General features: G+C 42.6%; 1 protein-coding gene across 1 annotated transcript in view; it reads left to right on the plus strand.

Annotated features, from left to right (window-relative positions):
- The window catches only part of cdh24b (cadherin 24, type 2b), a 192,011-nt gene that overhangs the window by 136,358 nt on the left and 40,557 nt on the right, over window positions 1–15,096 (plus strand). The window contains exon 6 of the mRNA XM_088015057.1: window positions 3,761–3,942. Within this exon, the coding sequence (XP_087871183.1) occupies window positions 3,761–3,942 (182 nt within the window). The remainder of the gene's footprint in view (window positions 1–3,760; window positions 3,943–15,096) is intronic.

Here is a 15,096-nt window from a genome sequence, read left to right on the forward strand (position 1 = left end):
GTCGTAAAACGATGGCGATTGATAGATCAATGCCTCTTCTACCAAACTGCGTAATTCATGGTGCCCGCATTGTTTCGGTCTGTTGTGGTAAAGAAGCTGAACCAAGAAGCTTCGTCTATAATCTTACACTCGCCTGTGGTGCGTGTGGAATGGATCATGGCTGAAAGAACAAGATCATAGACAGAAACGGCTGAAATTTGCTCCGTCTGTAGGGCGGCTGGTCTCAGCTTCAGACAAGGCCTAACAAATTGAACTGAAACACTAGCTCCGTTTCCATTACGAATATACGTGAATCTTTGTCGATATTCTGCTGATGTCGAAAAAACAACTTCATTTCGCAATTTCTGTGTTTCCATTCAACAAGAAATTCAATTAAAATCGAATATAAATAAGTTTGTTCACACGATAAGTCATTAAAAATCATGGCAGCGACAGACGTAAACGCTTGCGCAATATACATTTGTCATTTAGCTGTCGGCTAAATGACAAATTAAATCAGCTGTCGGCCATCTGAGATGTCTGGATAACGAGTGAATTTGGAGTCTTACTCAGGCGTTCGAGCGGCAAACCCCTTTTGCTTTGGAGCAACTTTGTTTCGCCGTTTTGAGTAAATTGTCGTCGGCGATTTTACAGAAGAGAAGAGAATGACGCCCAACTTCTTTGTGAACTGTGCGATGCTGTGAGGCTTCTGGTGCAATATCTATAAATTCAAAAAAAAAAAAAGACATCATCCTCCGACTACTTCCTGTCGTCATCTTTGTTGTTTTCACCAATGGTAACATTGGATTGTTGATCACGTGACTAAAAGTGTTTCCGTTGCAGTTAATACATCTATTTCGATACGGCAGAAGAAAAAAAAAACACCGCCCAAAAACTTTAGAAATCAAACAATTATTTTTTGTAATTTTGTTTAATTTTTATGGCAGCTAACTTTCCCACCGTAAGTGGGAACTTACTAACAAGTTCCCAGTTGAACTTATTAATAAGTTCAACTGAGAGAAGACCCGGCGGCAGACCCAGAACACATCGGAGGAGTGTTGTGTTTTCTGACCCGACCACAGACGGTGGGACAGATTGAAAAATCCTCCATCGTTTCCTGGGAATTCATGAAATGTAGCAGCACAGAAATGTTCGCTCCAAAGATGTAAAGCAGCCTATCACACTTCATAAACATGCATATAGGAAAAATAATTGCCTCAGCAGTAGATAAATCGGGGAAAGACTTTGATATTTCATCTAAATATTCATGCATGGAAAACTGTCCACAAAATCTATCGTTGGGACGCATTTGTGACACCAGAAAAAAAAATAGTTTGAAAGAAACAAAAATGTTTTTATTTTTTTTAACGCCTGCAATGTCATATTCTGTAACAGAATGAGAAACAGGCTTTTGATAATAATAACTACTCATAAGCCAGCCTCCACAGATTGGACCTCAGCAAGCGTCCTAAGGGGAAGGACTCTCGCTGCCAATAGACGCTTCGACATCTGAACCGAAACTCCGGTCGGCAAACCGACTCTCCGTCCCTCCTTGTTCTGCCACGATGTTGTCACGTTTGCAGAATTCACCTGACTGCCTGCTGGCGCTGATACGGCCTCGTCGAAGCGCTATCTGTCTTTCATCCTGTCAGCCCCGACGTGTTTGTTGAGACGTTGTTCTCTGTGGTGTTTACAAGTCTGATCTGGTTCCTTTAGCGTTAGCCGAGGGAGATAACAGCCGATGTTCGATGTGTGCGCGCCGAAACCGTTTCCTCGATTTCTGTTTCCCACACACCGTGTTCTTGCCCGTGGCAGCTCTCTCTCTCTCTCTCTCCCTCCCTCTCCATCTCTGTGTGTGTGTTAAGATGAAATGAGATGTCTGGATAATATGTGAATTCAGGAGCGTGGGAGTGTGTCGTTTTTAAGCCTAAAAAGTTCCCTCGTACCTTGTATTTTCATCACAAATCAGACGTAAACTGCAAAGCCAGCAGATGGATTCATGAAGTTCTGCTTTAATGTGCACACCGCTGGAAAAGAAAAAAAAAAAAGCATGTTTTAACATAATGGCAGTGAACAGGAAAGACCCCTGTTATCTTAATGAATGCTTGTTAAGCAGGAGGAAGAAATGGACAACTCTAGGACTAAGAAGCAGATGATTGTAATGAGTAGGTGGCTCAGTTCATCAAGCTTAAATGGGAGGTAGACGGAGAATCTCCCGTCTCTGCAGTCTGTTCTTTCACTCCGTCACCCCTTCCTTGTCTTCCAAACCCCAGCCTCCTTTAATTTAGTTATTTTTGCAGCAAGTTTTTTGTCTGTTAATAATATCCTGGCGGCTAGCGCTCAAGCCTGCCTTCATCCACTGCGCTGATTTAAATGAACAGCTGGCCTTATCTGAACGTCATGTTGTAAATATTAGCTCGGCACAGGTGTGGGGAGTCGATCCGAGGACATAGCAACGCATTTAGCTGACAAATGAATTGTGTCAAGCGCTAATGACGTGCCGCGACTTGGACACCGTTGTGGAAATGACAGGAGGCTACAAGGGCCGGGCCCTTTGGGGAGACTGCCACCAGGCGCCAAGCGACACGGGATTGGTGGTTAAGCAGTTCATGCTTAACGTGCAAAGTGCTGGATTAGTAATAGGGAAGCATTTGAATGGAAAGAAAAAAATGTAATGAGCAAACTAATTAGTGCTGAACGCAGCGGTGATGGATGTCACGGCGTGCATACGTAATGTGGGATTGACTAATGGTAATAATGAAAGCTGAATAATAATAATAAAGCACCGTCAAAATGGGTTTTGCCTGAAGTGTTGCATTGTTTCCATCTACACGACCCCAGATCATGGTGCTGCCACCACCGTGTTTCACTGTAGGTATGATGCGGTTTTGGTAATGTGAAGCATTGTGTTTGGTTTGATCAGTTTCACTTCCTACCCACAAGTTTGGATTTTTTTTATTTATTTATTTTTTATTCAATGTTGGATGTTTTCACCGTCACAGTTGCTAGGCAACAGCACATAGGTGAGGGCAGGAATACATCTGAAGCCTACACCATCTAATTTCACAGTCTAGGTCGGTTTCGCAGACCCTAAATCTGAAAACACCCACAGTGCTTACCTTTTGTTTTGTATCTAGCTCCTGACTGATACCTTTGTTCAGTAAGATCACTTTGATATTTTTGCAACCTCTCTTCAAGCTTTAGGATGCTAGTAAGCAAATGATGATAAAAACTCCCAATAGGACAGTTTCAATTAATTTCAGGTTAATTAGATGAACTATAACTGATGTGACCTTTGTACCAAGAAAATATTTTATTTAATCAGAAGATCAAAAGGATGTTTTTATTTTTTTACCTTTTTCTTCTTCACAATTTTTTTTTTTCAATTGAACATTGAAGGATAAATTTTGTTACTTTTATATGTCTCAAACTGGGAAATGGCTAATTTTTTTAGTGACTTGCTATATTTTCATACAAATTTGTGTATATATTGGATGTTGCATCTAAATCCTAGTTGCATGTGACCCTTTGTTATTAAAAAGAAAAGTAATGTAGTTAAAATGGTCAGGGAAGGCTTCAAGGCTTCAACTACAAAAACATTTTACCCAATCACCAATGCTTAAGACCTCAAGACAAAAAAAAGAACAGACAAGATGATCCTGTATTCAAGGTTGCTCAACAATATGGGCAACCTTTCCCTATCATATATGGGACAATTCCATATTTATTTAACGGGTGGCGCCATCAACCCTAACGCGTGTCTCTGTGCGTCTGCTCCCAGGCATGTGGTCCTTCTCCGTTTCCGAGCTCGCCATCCCCGGTGCCGAGATCGGGCGCATCTCCGCGACCGACGCCGACCTCGGCGAGAACGCCAAGCTGGAGTACACCATCCTGGAGGGGGACACGGGGGAGACCTTCAACATCACGGCCGTGAGCCAGGAGGCGGTCATCACCCTCAACAAGGTGAGAGGAGGAGGACAGAGGATGCAAGTGCAGTTACCAAAAAAAAAAAAAAAAAACAACGAGAAGGAAAACGTTGATTGTGTTTTTGGGAAAGAGAGAGAGAGAAAAAAAGAAAACCAGCCCCCAGCTGAGAGCATAGGCAGATGGGGAACAGATGATGAGGGGATGACACAGGTAACGTGGGAAGGTCTTTAGAGGAAAGCTGTTTAGAGTCAAAGCATAGCTAACAACATGTTGTCTAAGCCCATTAAAGTAGAATTACCTGGAAATAAACAGAAACCACTGTAAGCCTGTAAGGTTTTACACAGTTCATCAATTAGCAGCCTCTTCACTCAGCTTTCTTTCTTTCTTTTCTTTTTTTTTCTTCCTGTTTTTGAAACCAGCTAATCTGTATTCATCCTACCTTTTCTCTGCATCCCTCTCCCGCCGGATAGGGAGCCTTTTGATGGCTTTCTGACAACGACAAGCTCAATTTCTTGCTTGATTCACTCGCAATGAACCAGACTCCCTTTTCTTTCCTTAATCAATATTTCCATCTGTTTACAGCAAACACAAAGAAACATCTGTACGGAAATCAATTAAAGTGCCGCGCATCTAAATGCAAATGCCTCCCTCCGCCTTTTTTTTTTAAATTTTGAAGCGGAGTGCAAATTACTGAAAAAGTGTTTTGACCACCGCTGAGGTGTGTTTTGACTGTTTGCGTGGATTGCTGAGGCTTTCTTTGCATTCCCATTCGGAGCGCAGCTGCCTAATAGATCTCCGTGGCGTAACGCCGGATCACTTTGGGTTTCAGAGCCGCGTCCGATAATCACGCTCCCGTGAAAATGACGCGCTCTCGCGACCGGTTCCCGATCGGACGCGCGCGCGCTCCCGGCGGAGGAGAGGCTGTTGTGGGAAGCCGGTCTGAGACGTGACACTTTCATGTTAAATGAGCTCTTCAGAAGCCTCCCCGGAGCTTCGGCGAAAACACACACAATTCATTTTTAATGATGTCAGAAGTGTGTCTGATCCGCGGGGCGTCAGATCCGCGAACATGACATCGGCGCTCAGCATGTGCTAAGTGCTCTGTTATTGAGGCAGGCGTGTTGCCGCGCTGAACGGGCCCTGGACCCAACAATGCGTCTGTCTCGGTTCCCCTTGCAAAAAATGTTCAGGTTTGATGTCGTTCAGCAACACAAAAGTAACTTGTGATTTTTTGAGGCAGGAGAAAAAAAATGTTCTCATTTGTGTGCTTCCAAATTAAAAAGGGGGCGGGGCGCATTTTGTATTCGACCCCCTGAGTCGAGACTTTATGGAAGAACGTTTTGCTGTAATTAAATCTACAAGTTTTTTTTTTGTTTGTTTGTTTGTTTTTTTTACAGGATTTTCACATCTAAACTCTGAAGTTTAAGTCATTCATTCTTCATGGTAAAATATATTTAGCTTCCAACTGCAGTAGGTAACTTTTACAAAAATGTTTTTTCTTGTTTTTTTTTTTTTACATATTTGTTAAAACTATCCCTATTTCTTGACAATATAGCATGAGTCAGATATTCTGTGAAAAAACTGAGCTCCTCTCTGCTCCCCACGGAAAATTCGAAGAGCACGGATTATCTTGCGCTTCAGTTTCACGTCTTTCTTTGGGTTGGTCTGTCTCATAGAATCACAAATATCATTTATGGAGGTTCGTGTTTTTGTACTCAGGACAAAATGTATGGATATTACACCAAAAGCTCTGTACATGTGAAGGAAAGTTCACAGAACTTGATAGTAAACTGAGTAAACTGTTTGGACAGCTCAGGGATCCTTTAGAGGTTTATTTAACTTTTCCACTCTGTGAAATCTCAACTCTGCCTTGGGAGGATTTGACTTTATGTCTAAGCAGAGCAATGCTAAATGTTTTCACCCTGACGACAACAAAAGAATGAAGTATGGCTGGCTAATAAGTCAATCTGCTGTTCATGACGATTTAATATTTTAAAAATCTGACTTTCTTTTTCTTCTTCTTCACTAATGCATTCTTTGGGCTTCCATAAATCAGAGTGATGCCAGTCTGTCCAGGGCCGACCGTCTTGTTTTACAGCTTGGCTGAGCTCTGAGTTCAGGTCGACTGCCAGAAGGGATGATTGAAATGAAAGTGTTTTTTTTTAACATATCCATCATTTGTCATTTTATAAAAAGGAAAATGAGGGGGAAAAAATTGGGGCTAGAATTGGATTTGGGTACGAACATAACCACCAAGAGATTTTATTTTTGAGCCGTTTTGCCCCAAAATAAAATCTGGGAAGTTTATCAACCAAGAACGTCGTTCAATAATTCCTGTGCATCTCCAGACCTTTGAACCTGCCACTCCATGGTCATGTTTCAATACAGCCATCTTCTTTTAGATCGTACTTTTTAGTTTTCACAAACCTTTACAGGCACAGCCAGCACAATGAGCCATTGGGTTTAGGGTTTAATTTTTATTTATTTATTTATGTTTTAGAGTAATCAGAGTGGTTTGAAAATCCTTTTTGCCCTAAATGAACTTGAAAACTTATTTTTTTTAATTATTTTTTCTTTCTTTTCTTTTTTTAATCATAGGTTTGCTTTGTACAGAAAATGACTATAGTCACTGAAAAAAAATAATTTAATTCTGACGTTTTTCCTCCAAATTCTTACTTCAATGCCAGAATTCGGAATTTAATCTGATAATTTTGACTTTTTTTCCCCCGAATTCTGACTTTTGTTCCACTAACTTGTGAAATTAGTCAAATTTCTAACTTTAATCTCACACTTTCTCAAAATTATGACTTCGGTCTCAGAAATCAGGATTCCGAGATTAAAGTCGGGAGTCCTTTCGTTTTTCGGTGACCCTAATCCTCTCGCGTAGCTTTGATGTTAACATTAGTTTGCCTCTGAAACATTTAAAGCAAGAAATAAAAGAAATCAGTTGAGCGCCGAACACTGCCGCTTTTAGAGGCGAATCTAAAAATATCGACAGTCGACATTTTACACGATCTTTCCTCTGATTTGTTGCTTGTGAGCCTGTTGAGATGCAGACTGATGCATGCAGATGAAGGGCGCGGGTGTGAATTCAACAGGGTGTCATGTTACAAATAATCCAGACCTGGGGGGTGAAATGTAGAGCAGGGACTCCAGACCCTCTGAAAGCCTCTTTGAAGAGAAGCAAGTTGAGGAGAGGGAGCCGGCAGAGGAGGGTGGGGGCTGGGGGGTCTGTAAGATGCAAGAGGAAAGAAATGGAAGGTAAGGACCCTGGAATGATGAGGGAGAAAGAGACGTGGGGATGAAGAGATGGCAGCAGTGAGGGGAGCGTGTTTAAATGAGGTCCTGCAAGGCAGTGACAGGAGAGAGTGCACTATAACAAGGGAATAAGAGGCAGAGGGAACTAGAGAGAGAGAGAGATGTGCAAATAGACAGGGAGAGAGATGCACAGACAGCAAGAGCTGTGAAATCAGTGACAGCCTCGCACAGAAAAATAAGCACAGCCAGAGAGTGAGAAGCGCAGGGAGGAAGAGAGGAAGGGATAGACAGCTAGGCAAGCAGGCTAAAATGGAAAAAAACACACACAAAAAACAGAGTCGGGATGAATTTAACACAGGGAGAATATCTTACAGTCAGAGAGGAGGACACTGGGGCAAAAATATGACAGGATAAGACAGAGAAAGCAAAGGAGGTGTTTACCAGGGGAATCGATGGCGTACAACAGGCCAACAGGTAAATTGGACGTACGGTGAACAACGGTGAATCCCGCCCACAACGCCACGACAGGAACCTGCAAACATATTCCTGCTTTTCCAACCCCCCCTCCCCTCCCCCCGATTTTGTCACGTTGCAACCTCAAATTAGGATTTTACCACCGACGAACACAAGCGCACAACGCAGAAATGGTCTTGAACGCATGGAAAAATTAAAAGCACCAAAGTTTTCAACAGCTTTTTGTGGGCCAAACGACGGGCAACTTTAAAACGACATAAAAACAAAGGGCGCCAGCTTCACTTCAAAGTGAAAAGAAATGAGACGCGCTTTCCTTTTTTTTTTCCGTTTTGCAAATTTAAATCTGAAAAGTGCAGCATGAATTCATAATAAGCCCCAGTCCTAACCAACCGACTCTACTCACGTAAAACTTGTATCATTTGCCATAGTCCTCTATGTTTGCCTCAGTCCTCGCATGCACAACGGTTAAATCGTTCAGTCTCAGTCAGATTGGAGGGAGAGAGTAGGTAAACGTCCTTTTTAAGTCTTGTCGTGGGTTTTTTTAAATTTTTTTAAATTATTATTTTAATTGATTATATTTTAAAGTTTCAGCTCGTACAGATGTTACACAGATCCCAAGCAGCGTCGCATAAACGACAAAAAACAGACGGCAACACTCATGAGGGTCCTTCAGGATGGGTTACATTTTATCTGCGGTCGAACAGGCGGTTCTGTTCAACGAGAATCTTGGTCTCAGTATGAAAGATGATTATCTTCCACAACAGAAGCGATGGCGGCTCATCACTTTGTCACCGTTGCCGTCCCGACCTCTGTCTCAATATTGTGTTCTTTATGCATTTTTAATGAATCAGGTGGAACTCCCAACAGACCCGTTAATGCATCAGGCTTTAGCTCCTGTCCGAATCACTCTGCTGACCTGAGTGCACTACCTGAGCACTAAATAGGAGAAGACGTTTGAAATGGTGACGGTGACGAAATGCAAGAAAAGTTTATGAAGTGTTCCCCTCCGTTTTGTTTTTTTTATCGGTTTTATCCGTCTGCCAAGACACGACAAAAGGTCGGGAAATTAAGTTGGACCAGGCTGCTGTCACGTTTGATAGAAAAGTAAGAAAATCTAAATCACCGAGCCCTTGGTGGTTCGTTTGGAATAAAACTAAAATGGCCGCCTTTGTTCCTCGTGGAGGCCTTTTCCAGCTGCTTCCACCAGCTCCCCCCTCTTATTTGAAGCCCTTGTGAGTGAATAAAAGTGGTTGATATCTGTACAATTAAGAAACAAACAGCCGAGGATGCATGAAAAGGGAGTTAATCCTTTAAGGGAATTCAGACTTTGCTAAAAGGAATGTGAAGCAGTTCATAACTTTAATAGAATTAAAGTAAACAAGGCGTTAAATTGGCGCTAAGCTACCGTCGGTTTGACTTCATTAAACCCGGAAAGGAAAGAAGAAAAAAAAAAGGACATTTTGGATTTTTACGCAGGCATATTACAACATTCAGGGAATGTTGTAATGACTCACATGTCCTTGTGTTCGTATTTTGGAGAAAAGACAGCTCTCGCGCGGTGAAAAATTTAAAACGTTGAAAGATCCATTGTTGTGCCTTTAGGGAGGGAAGGGGCCTCGGCGCAGAACGACTTGTGATACCAGAGCGCGCTGGACCTGACCTCTGCATCGCCGCTGTGGGCCGAATCTCTCCAGCTGCTCGTCTGCGAGAAGCGCTCTCTCGTGCACAGAGGCCGTGCACATGAACGTTCGCCTACACGTTCATGTGTAGGTGAACGTGGACGTTCACCTACACATGCGAACCGAAGCCGCAGAGAAATACAGAAGCCCGCATCGCTAACGCACACTTGACCTCGCGGCTCGCCGTGTTTAAACTGCGGGGGAACGACGGCGAACTAAAGGGAGAGCAGGAAAGCGGCGTTCGCCTTTGCCTCAGAACGTCGTGTCAGATGGGAGGTGGGTGGGAGCTGCAGGAGGGTTAACAGCAGATTAGGAAGTAGCAGAGTAGAGAGAGCGAGCGAGAGAGAGAGAGAGAGGGGGGGGAAGCAAGGATTTGGGAGAGAGTTAAAAGAAGGCTGCAAGAGAGAAGAGAGTTTGATGACAAAAATGGAGAAAAGGCTGAGAAAAATTTGGAGAAACGGAAGACTGAGACAAAAAAGGAAGGGTGCATCACAAAGAGGGGCACGGGTGAAACCGGTGTAGCGACTTGCGACAAAAACTGGGTCATTAACACCCTGCGAGTCTGGAGGTGGGGGGGCGGACTGAATCCGCCTCCTGCTTATCTCTGCTTATTTCCCGTCAGCACCTGGAAATAAAAAAAAGAAGGAATTCTTCCACTTTTCTTCTCCCCCTCCAACCTCCATCCCTGCCATTACCTCTCTCCCAGCCCTGTCATCATCAGCTGCTGCCTCTTTGCATTCTGTTCTCTCCCTGTCTGAGCTCCTCACATGTCAGACGAATACAGAAAAAGGCAAGCGAGAGACGCAGCGGGCGTACATGCGTGTAAACACGCTAACGCGGCATCTCTCTCCGGCTGCCTCGCCTCGTCCTGGTCTGGAGGCCATGTCAGGCCGAGCGCTCGGCTTGTCTGAGGGTCTGACTCAGTCCGGGTCCGCATTCGCGCTCACAGACGGCCAGTGTCTGTCCATCTTCACGAGTAGCGTAGTTGGAGCTCATTTCCACTTTTTCGTCTGGTTTATTTCTCAGTCTGTTTACATCTCCTTGTTTACCTCTTAGAAATGATTTGTAATGAGAGGAAAAACTGACAAATTAGCTGCAGAATTAGCATAATGGTTTTTAGTTTGTGGGGTTGTTTTGACATTACTGGGCACCGCTGTCTCCTGTCGGTTGAAAGGAAAAAACGATGGGAGCCTTAAAGCTACTGTAGGTACATTTTATGGAGCTCATCTATTTCCTCCCATCTGCAGAATTGCTTCACGCTCGGTCAGAAACAACCAATCACAGCAAAGAGGATGGCCTTAGCGCTGTCGATCAGCTTGTCTAAGAGTTTACACATTATTTATCTTGTATGTTTCCCACAGAAAGAGCAATAAAAGTACAATTCCTCTTAAATAATTATTGGCTTCTGTGTAAATAACCCACCCAGTGCAGTTCATTAAAAAAAAACAGATTTTTTTTTTCATTGTTCTTTTTAGCTGAGATGTCTTCATTGGTTTCAGTAGCCATACATTCTTTAGACTTATAGATTTACAGATCTTCCACTTTACTTATGAAGGAAAAGGGAGCCATTTCACATATTTTGGGGCATTAAAACCACCTTAGAGTTATGGTAAAAATGAGCCTTTCAGTGTCTGTAACGCTGCTGCCAGCATGTTGCATGTTGCCAGCAGAGGGCGTTCCAAAATTAATATCATATCGCTAAATCTGCGTGTGAGCTGCTCTTGATATTCAAGATGGTACTGCAGTTTTAATAACAGCACAGATTTGCAAACACACATGCAGAAAGCAGTACTTCCAAAGTAGTTTTTTTTCCCCGGGTCTTTACTTTGTCCCATCTCCTATCATTCCAGTCGAATGGGAGCAACGATCGTCTTTGAATGGCTTTTGTTTACAAATTGCAGTCTGGTTTAAAAAAAAAAAAAAAAAAAAAAAACACACACAAAAAACAATGTGAAAGCTAATTGTTCCAGAGACAGACATTTCCTGGTGTGAATTCATCCTTTGTTTTCCAAAGATATGAATACAATGTATGACTTGCAGATTCCACTGGCAGATTACTTAATAGCTAAATATTCTCTGCCAATGGAGCTAGTACTTTTTTAAAATCAGTATTATTGAATTATTTTCTTGCAACAAGTTGCTATATCTTGCTGAAAAGTGTTTTGTCTTACTTCAAGTTTACCATTTGCACTAGACACTAGACCAAAAATACTTGGTGAGATGGTTTGATTTGGTGTATTTGCAGTGTGTTGGTCTGGTTCCACACACGTGACCCAAATGAATGATTCATTACACTCCTGCAGAACCTGATGACACACTGAAACGCTAGTTCAGTCACTAATTTGCTTTGATGGAACAGGGAGACGTCTAAGCCAGGGCGTCTCTCCAGGACCGTTTACGTGTTTTCAGATGTGCCTTCTTTACACGGAAAAAAAAAGTGAACTATCCCTTTAACAGGGGCCTGGAGGTGACAAGTTTCACTTCACTGAGAATGAATCCATTGTGTTGTGGCTCAGTTAGTCTAACAGAGGTAGGTATCTTGGGGGGAGAAAATCTCCCGCCACAGATGGGTTGTTAAACGTTTGCAGCTGCATTTCTAATCTCTGTCACAGCAAACTGTTAACGATTTGCGCAAAAAAAGAGGCAACTGTGGAATAAAGCTGTGATTTTTTTTTTAAACACCTCATTACACATGTACACCGCTCCTAATAGCATGTCGTATTACAAAGTGGGATCACTATAGACGCCATCACAATGGCAGCATTACCATGTGAAATCTGAAATATGTCTGTATCCCGATTCACCAGCAGGTTTCACTTTTCAGGTGTGCTCTTTGGGGTGTGTAAAGCTCGCGCTGTTTTGTGTGCCTTTCATTCTTCCTACCTGAGAGACGGGGGGCGGCGGGGGACAAACTAGATGATGCGCGCGTCGGTTCGCCGTTATTATTTCCATATGCTCTCACTTAAAACGGCTGGCTAATCCCCGGTCACACGCCAGCAGCGCGCTCGGGATTATCTGTGTTTGTTTTCTCACACCGAGGAGAGATTGTGTTAATCTCCTCAGAGGGGAAAAAATAGAGAGATGGGGAAAATTAGAAAAAAAAAAAGACAGAGGGTCAGACCGATGTCTTGCCCGTAGGTTTAAAGAAATAAAAGGAAGCTCGATGGGTGGAGCAAGATGGTGACAGAAGGCAGGAGACAAGTGACAGAGGGGAAGGGAAGATGGCAGACAGAGTCAAAAGGGAGATTTAGCAGGCTCTTTGTTCTCTCAACTCTGCAGCTGGGCTTGTTGGCAGAAACGTCCAAAGCTGTGTTTGTCATCAGACAAATGTGATTTATGATCTTGATTTAGAATGCAGGAAATAAAAAGAGAGAGGACGAGCTGCCAAGGACGGCAGGGCGCAGCACTCACACAAACCTGTAAAAAGCACACCGCGATGATGAACACACACGAGAAGGGGGAAGAGGAAGGATATGCAAAATTCATCTTCATTTACATTCGAGCGAAATCTTTATTCCTTTAATTTTTTTCCACTCAGGTCTAGTAGAGGTAGAGAGAGTCATCACCTTGCTAATTCGAGTTCCCACCTTGTAGTTACGCACGTTAAAACCGTTCGTGCCATATGCGCGCGCGCGCGCACAAACACACGCGGTGGAAATTCGCGCGTGACCGTGAGCGGCCCTCTTCCAGGAGAGCTGTATTATGTTCTGCCAGTCTAGCATGCGGGCTAGCTAATTAATTTCTGCTTACTGTGAGGCGAATCTGAAAGGGAAATTGAATAGAAATTAGAATTTCAAAAACGGGACTGTTGGAGCACGACACCACAGGACGCGGGAAGGTCACACTGTGGAGCGCGTGGGCGTGAAAACACGAGGGCAGTTTGAGGAGACGGTAAGCTGTCTGCGCTCGCACGAGGGCCACGGACCAATTATGTTTCCTCAATGTCAATCTGTTGGAGGCTCTTCTGCCTAAGTAGATGATTATCTGTAAATGTTCACAAAACGGCGACAAGATACGCTCTTAGACTTGCTTGTTTTGATTAAAGAATGCCGCTGAGTGTAATGATCTTCCTGCTAAAAGTGTATAAATCAGCTAATTCCGGGTAAATGGAATCAGCGAATGTTGTCTGTAACTGCACGGTGAACTGGTTAAATCTTTTAATTATCAATGTTATTAATTAATTTTCCACTCAGCGATCAGGCTAATTTCATTGAAACACTTGAATGAAAGCATTAAATGTCTGATGGCAAGGGATGGATGTTTATCACGAAATGAGAAAGTGAGTGAACTTTTAAATGTGTCTCTTTAATGTTTTTCTTCCACGGTGACATTTATTTCGGCACTGCACTGGTCACTTTTTTTTTTTTTTTTGCTTTATTTTTGGGAGAGTTTTATTTTACTTTTAATGGGACTTTCAACAAGAATAACTGATTTACTTTGTCATCACTAATAAAACGTTCAAAAATTTATTTAGCATTTAAATAAACTTATATTAAGTTGAACCAAAAAAGAAAATCAAGTTAGCCTTGATTCAACTAGATAAATATAAATTCATAAAATTGTATTTATTAGATGGACAGCGTTTGAAACAGTTTTATAATTTTTGATTCAAAACCATTCCACTCAGGTGGCTCAGCTGAATGAGGTTTTTATTTTTTTTTTTAAGTAAAACTTGATGGACTAGCGACCTGGCCCGTCCAATGGCCGCTGGAAATAATAGCAAAAAATTCTTTATGTAGGTCTTATTTTGGCCAGTATTATTGAATTTATTCTCCCTGGACTTAAAGGCCATGACCAACTTCAAAATGTTTCCTTCATATGACTAAACCTTGGCTAAGAGAAAGCTAAAAGATCTGTGCTATAATGATATTTATGCTAAATTTGACGTCTGCCAGCTGATTGTCACATTGCAGGCTTTTTTTTCGCTCAGTTTGGTTGAACTCGTGTGAATTGTAGCCTCCGTTTCCCGTCGCACCAGCACCAGCCTTGGTCTTCTGCTGCTGTCAACCATCTGCTTCAAGGCTCAGTGTCGTGCGTTCAGAGATTCTGTTCTGCACACTTCATTGTTGCAAGACCTTATTTGTGCTACTGATGTCTCTCTATCATCTGTAAACCATCTGCTCGTTCTCCTCTGACATCAAGACTTCGCAAGGAAAACATCTTCATCCTCACGGCTGCCACTCACTGGGTGTTTCCTCTTCTTCTTTTCCTCACACAACCATGTGGGGTTTCTGATCCTTCAGAAATCAGACGTAGACGCGTTTCAGTTTGTGTTTCAGTGCAATTGCAGGGAGCAAGTTCTCAGATTCATTTAAAAAACACACTGTTAGTTCATTTCCTTGGCATGTTGTTGTCAGTCTAAGAGGCAGATCTGCAGACTCAGGAAGGTCTGAACTGCTCTGGTCAGTCTTAATGATTTTTCAACAGTTGCAGACGCTGAAACTGTTCAAAATCACAAAACGAATGGTGGAGCTTACCGAGCAGCCGCCAAAACATAAAGCCGAAGGCGAGTAGAAGAGGTCAACCGGCAATCGCTTCTTGAAATCTCTGCAGTGTTCATAAATCATAACAGCAGACATATTAACATCAGTGTTAGCATTAGTGGTATTTAATAGACTCAGTTATTATAAGTATCTAACTATATAATTAGTTTAATTAGTTTTTATGCCTCGGCTCTCTTCTGGAAATGAGTTGTGAAACATACAGCCACATTGTTAAATTACAATTCTTGAGCCTCTATTTCTGGAGCGAAAGGTGTTCAAAATCATGTTTTTGAGAA

Source organism: Poecilia mexicana, unplaced genomic scaffold, assembly GCF_051168715.1.
Source record: "Poecilia mexicana isolate PSO_F unplaced genomic scaffold, ASM5116871v1 scaffold_17, whole genome shotgun sequence".
Taxonomy (NCBI): domain Eukaryota; kingdom Metazoa; phylum Chordata; class Actinopteri; order Cyprinodontiformes; family Poeciliidae; genus Poecilia; species Poecilia mexicana.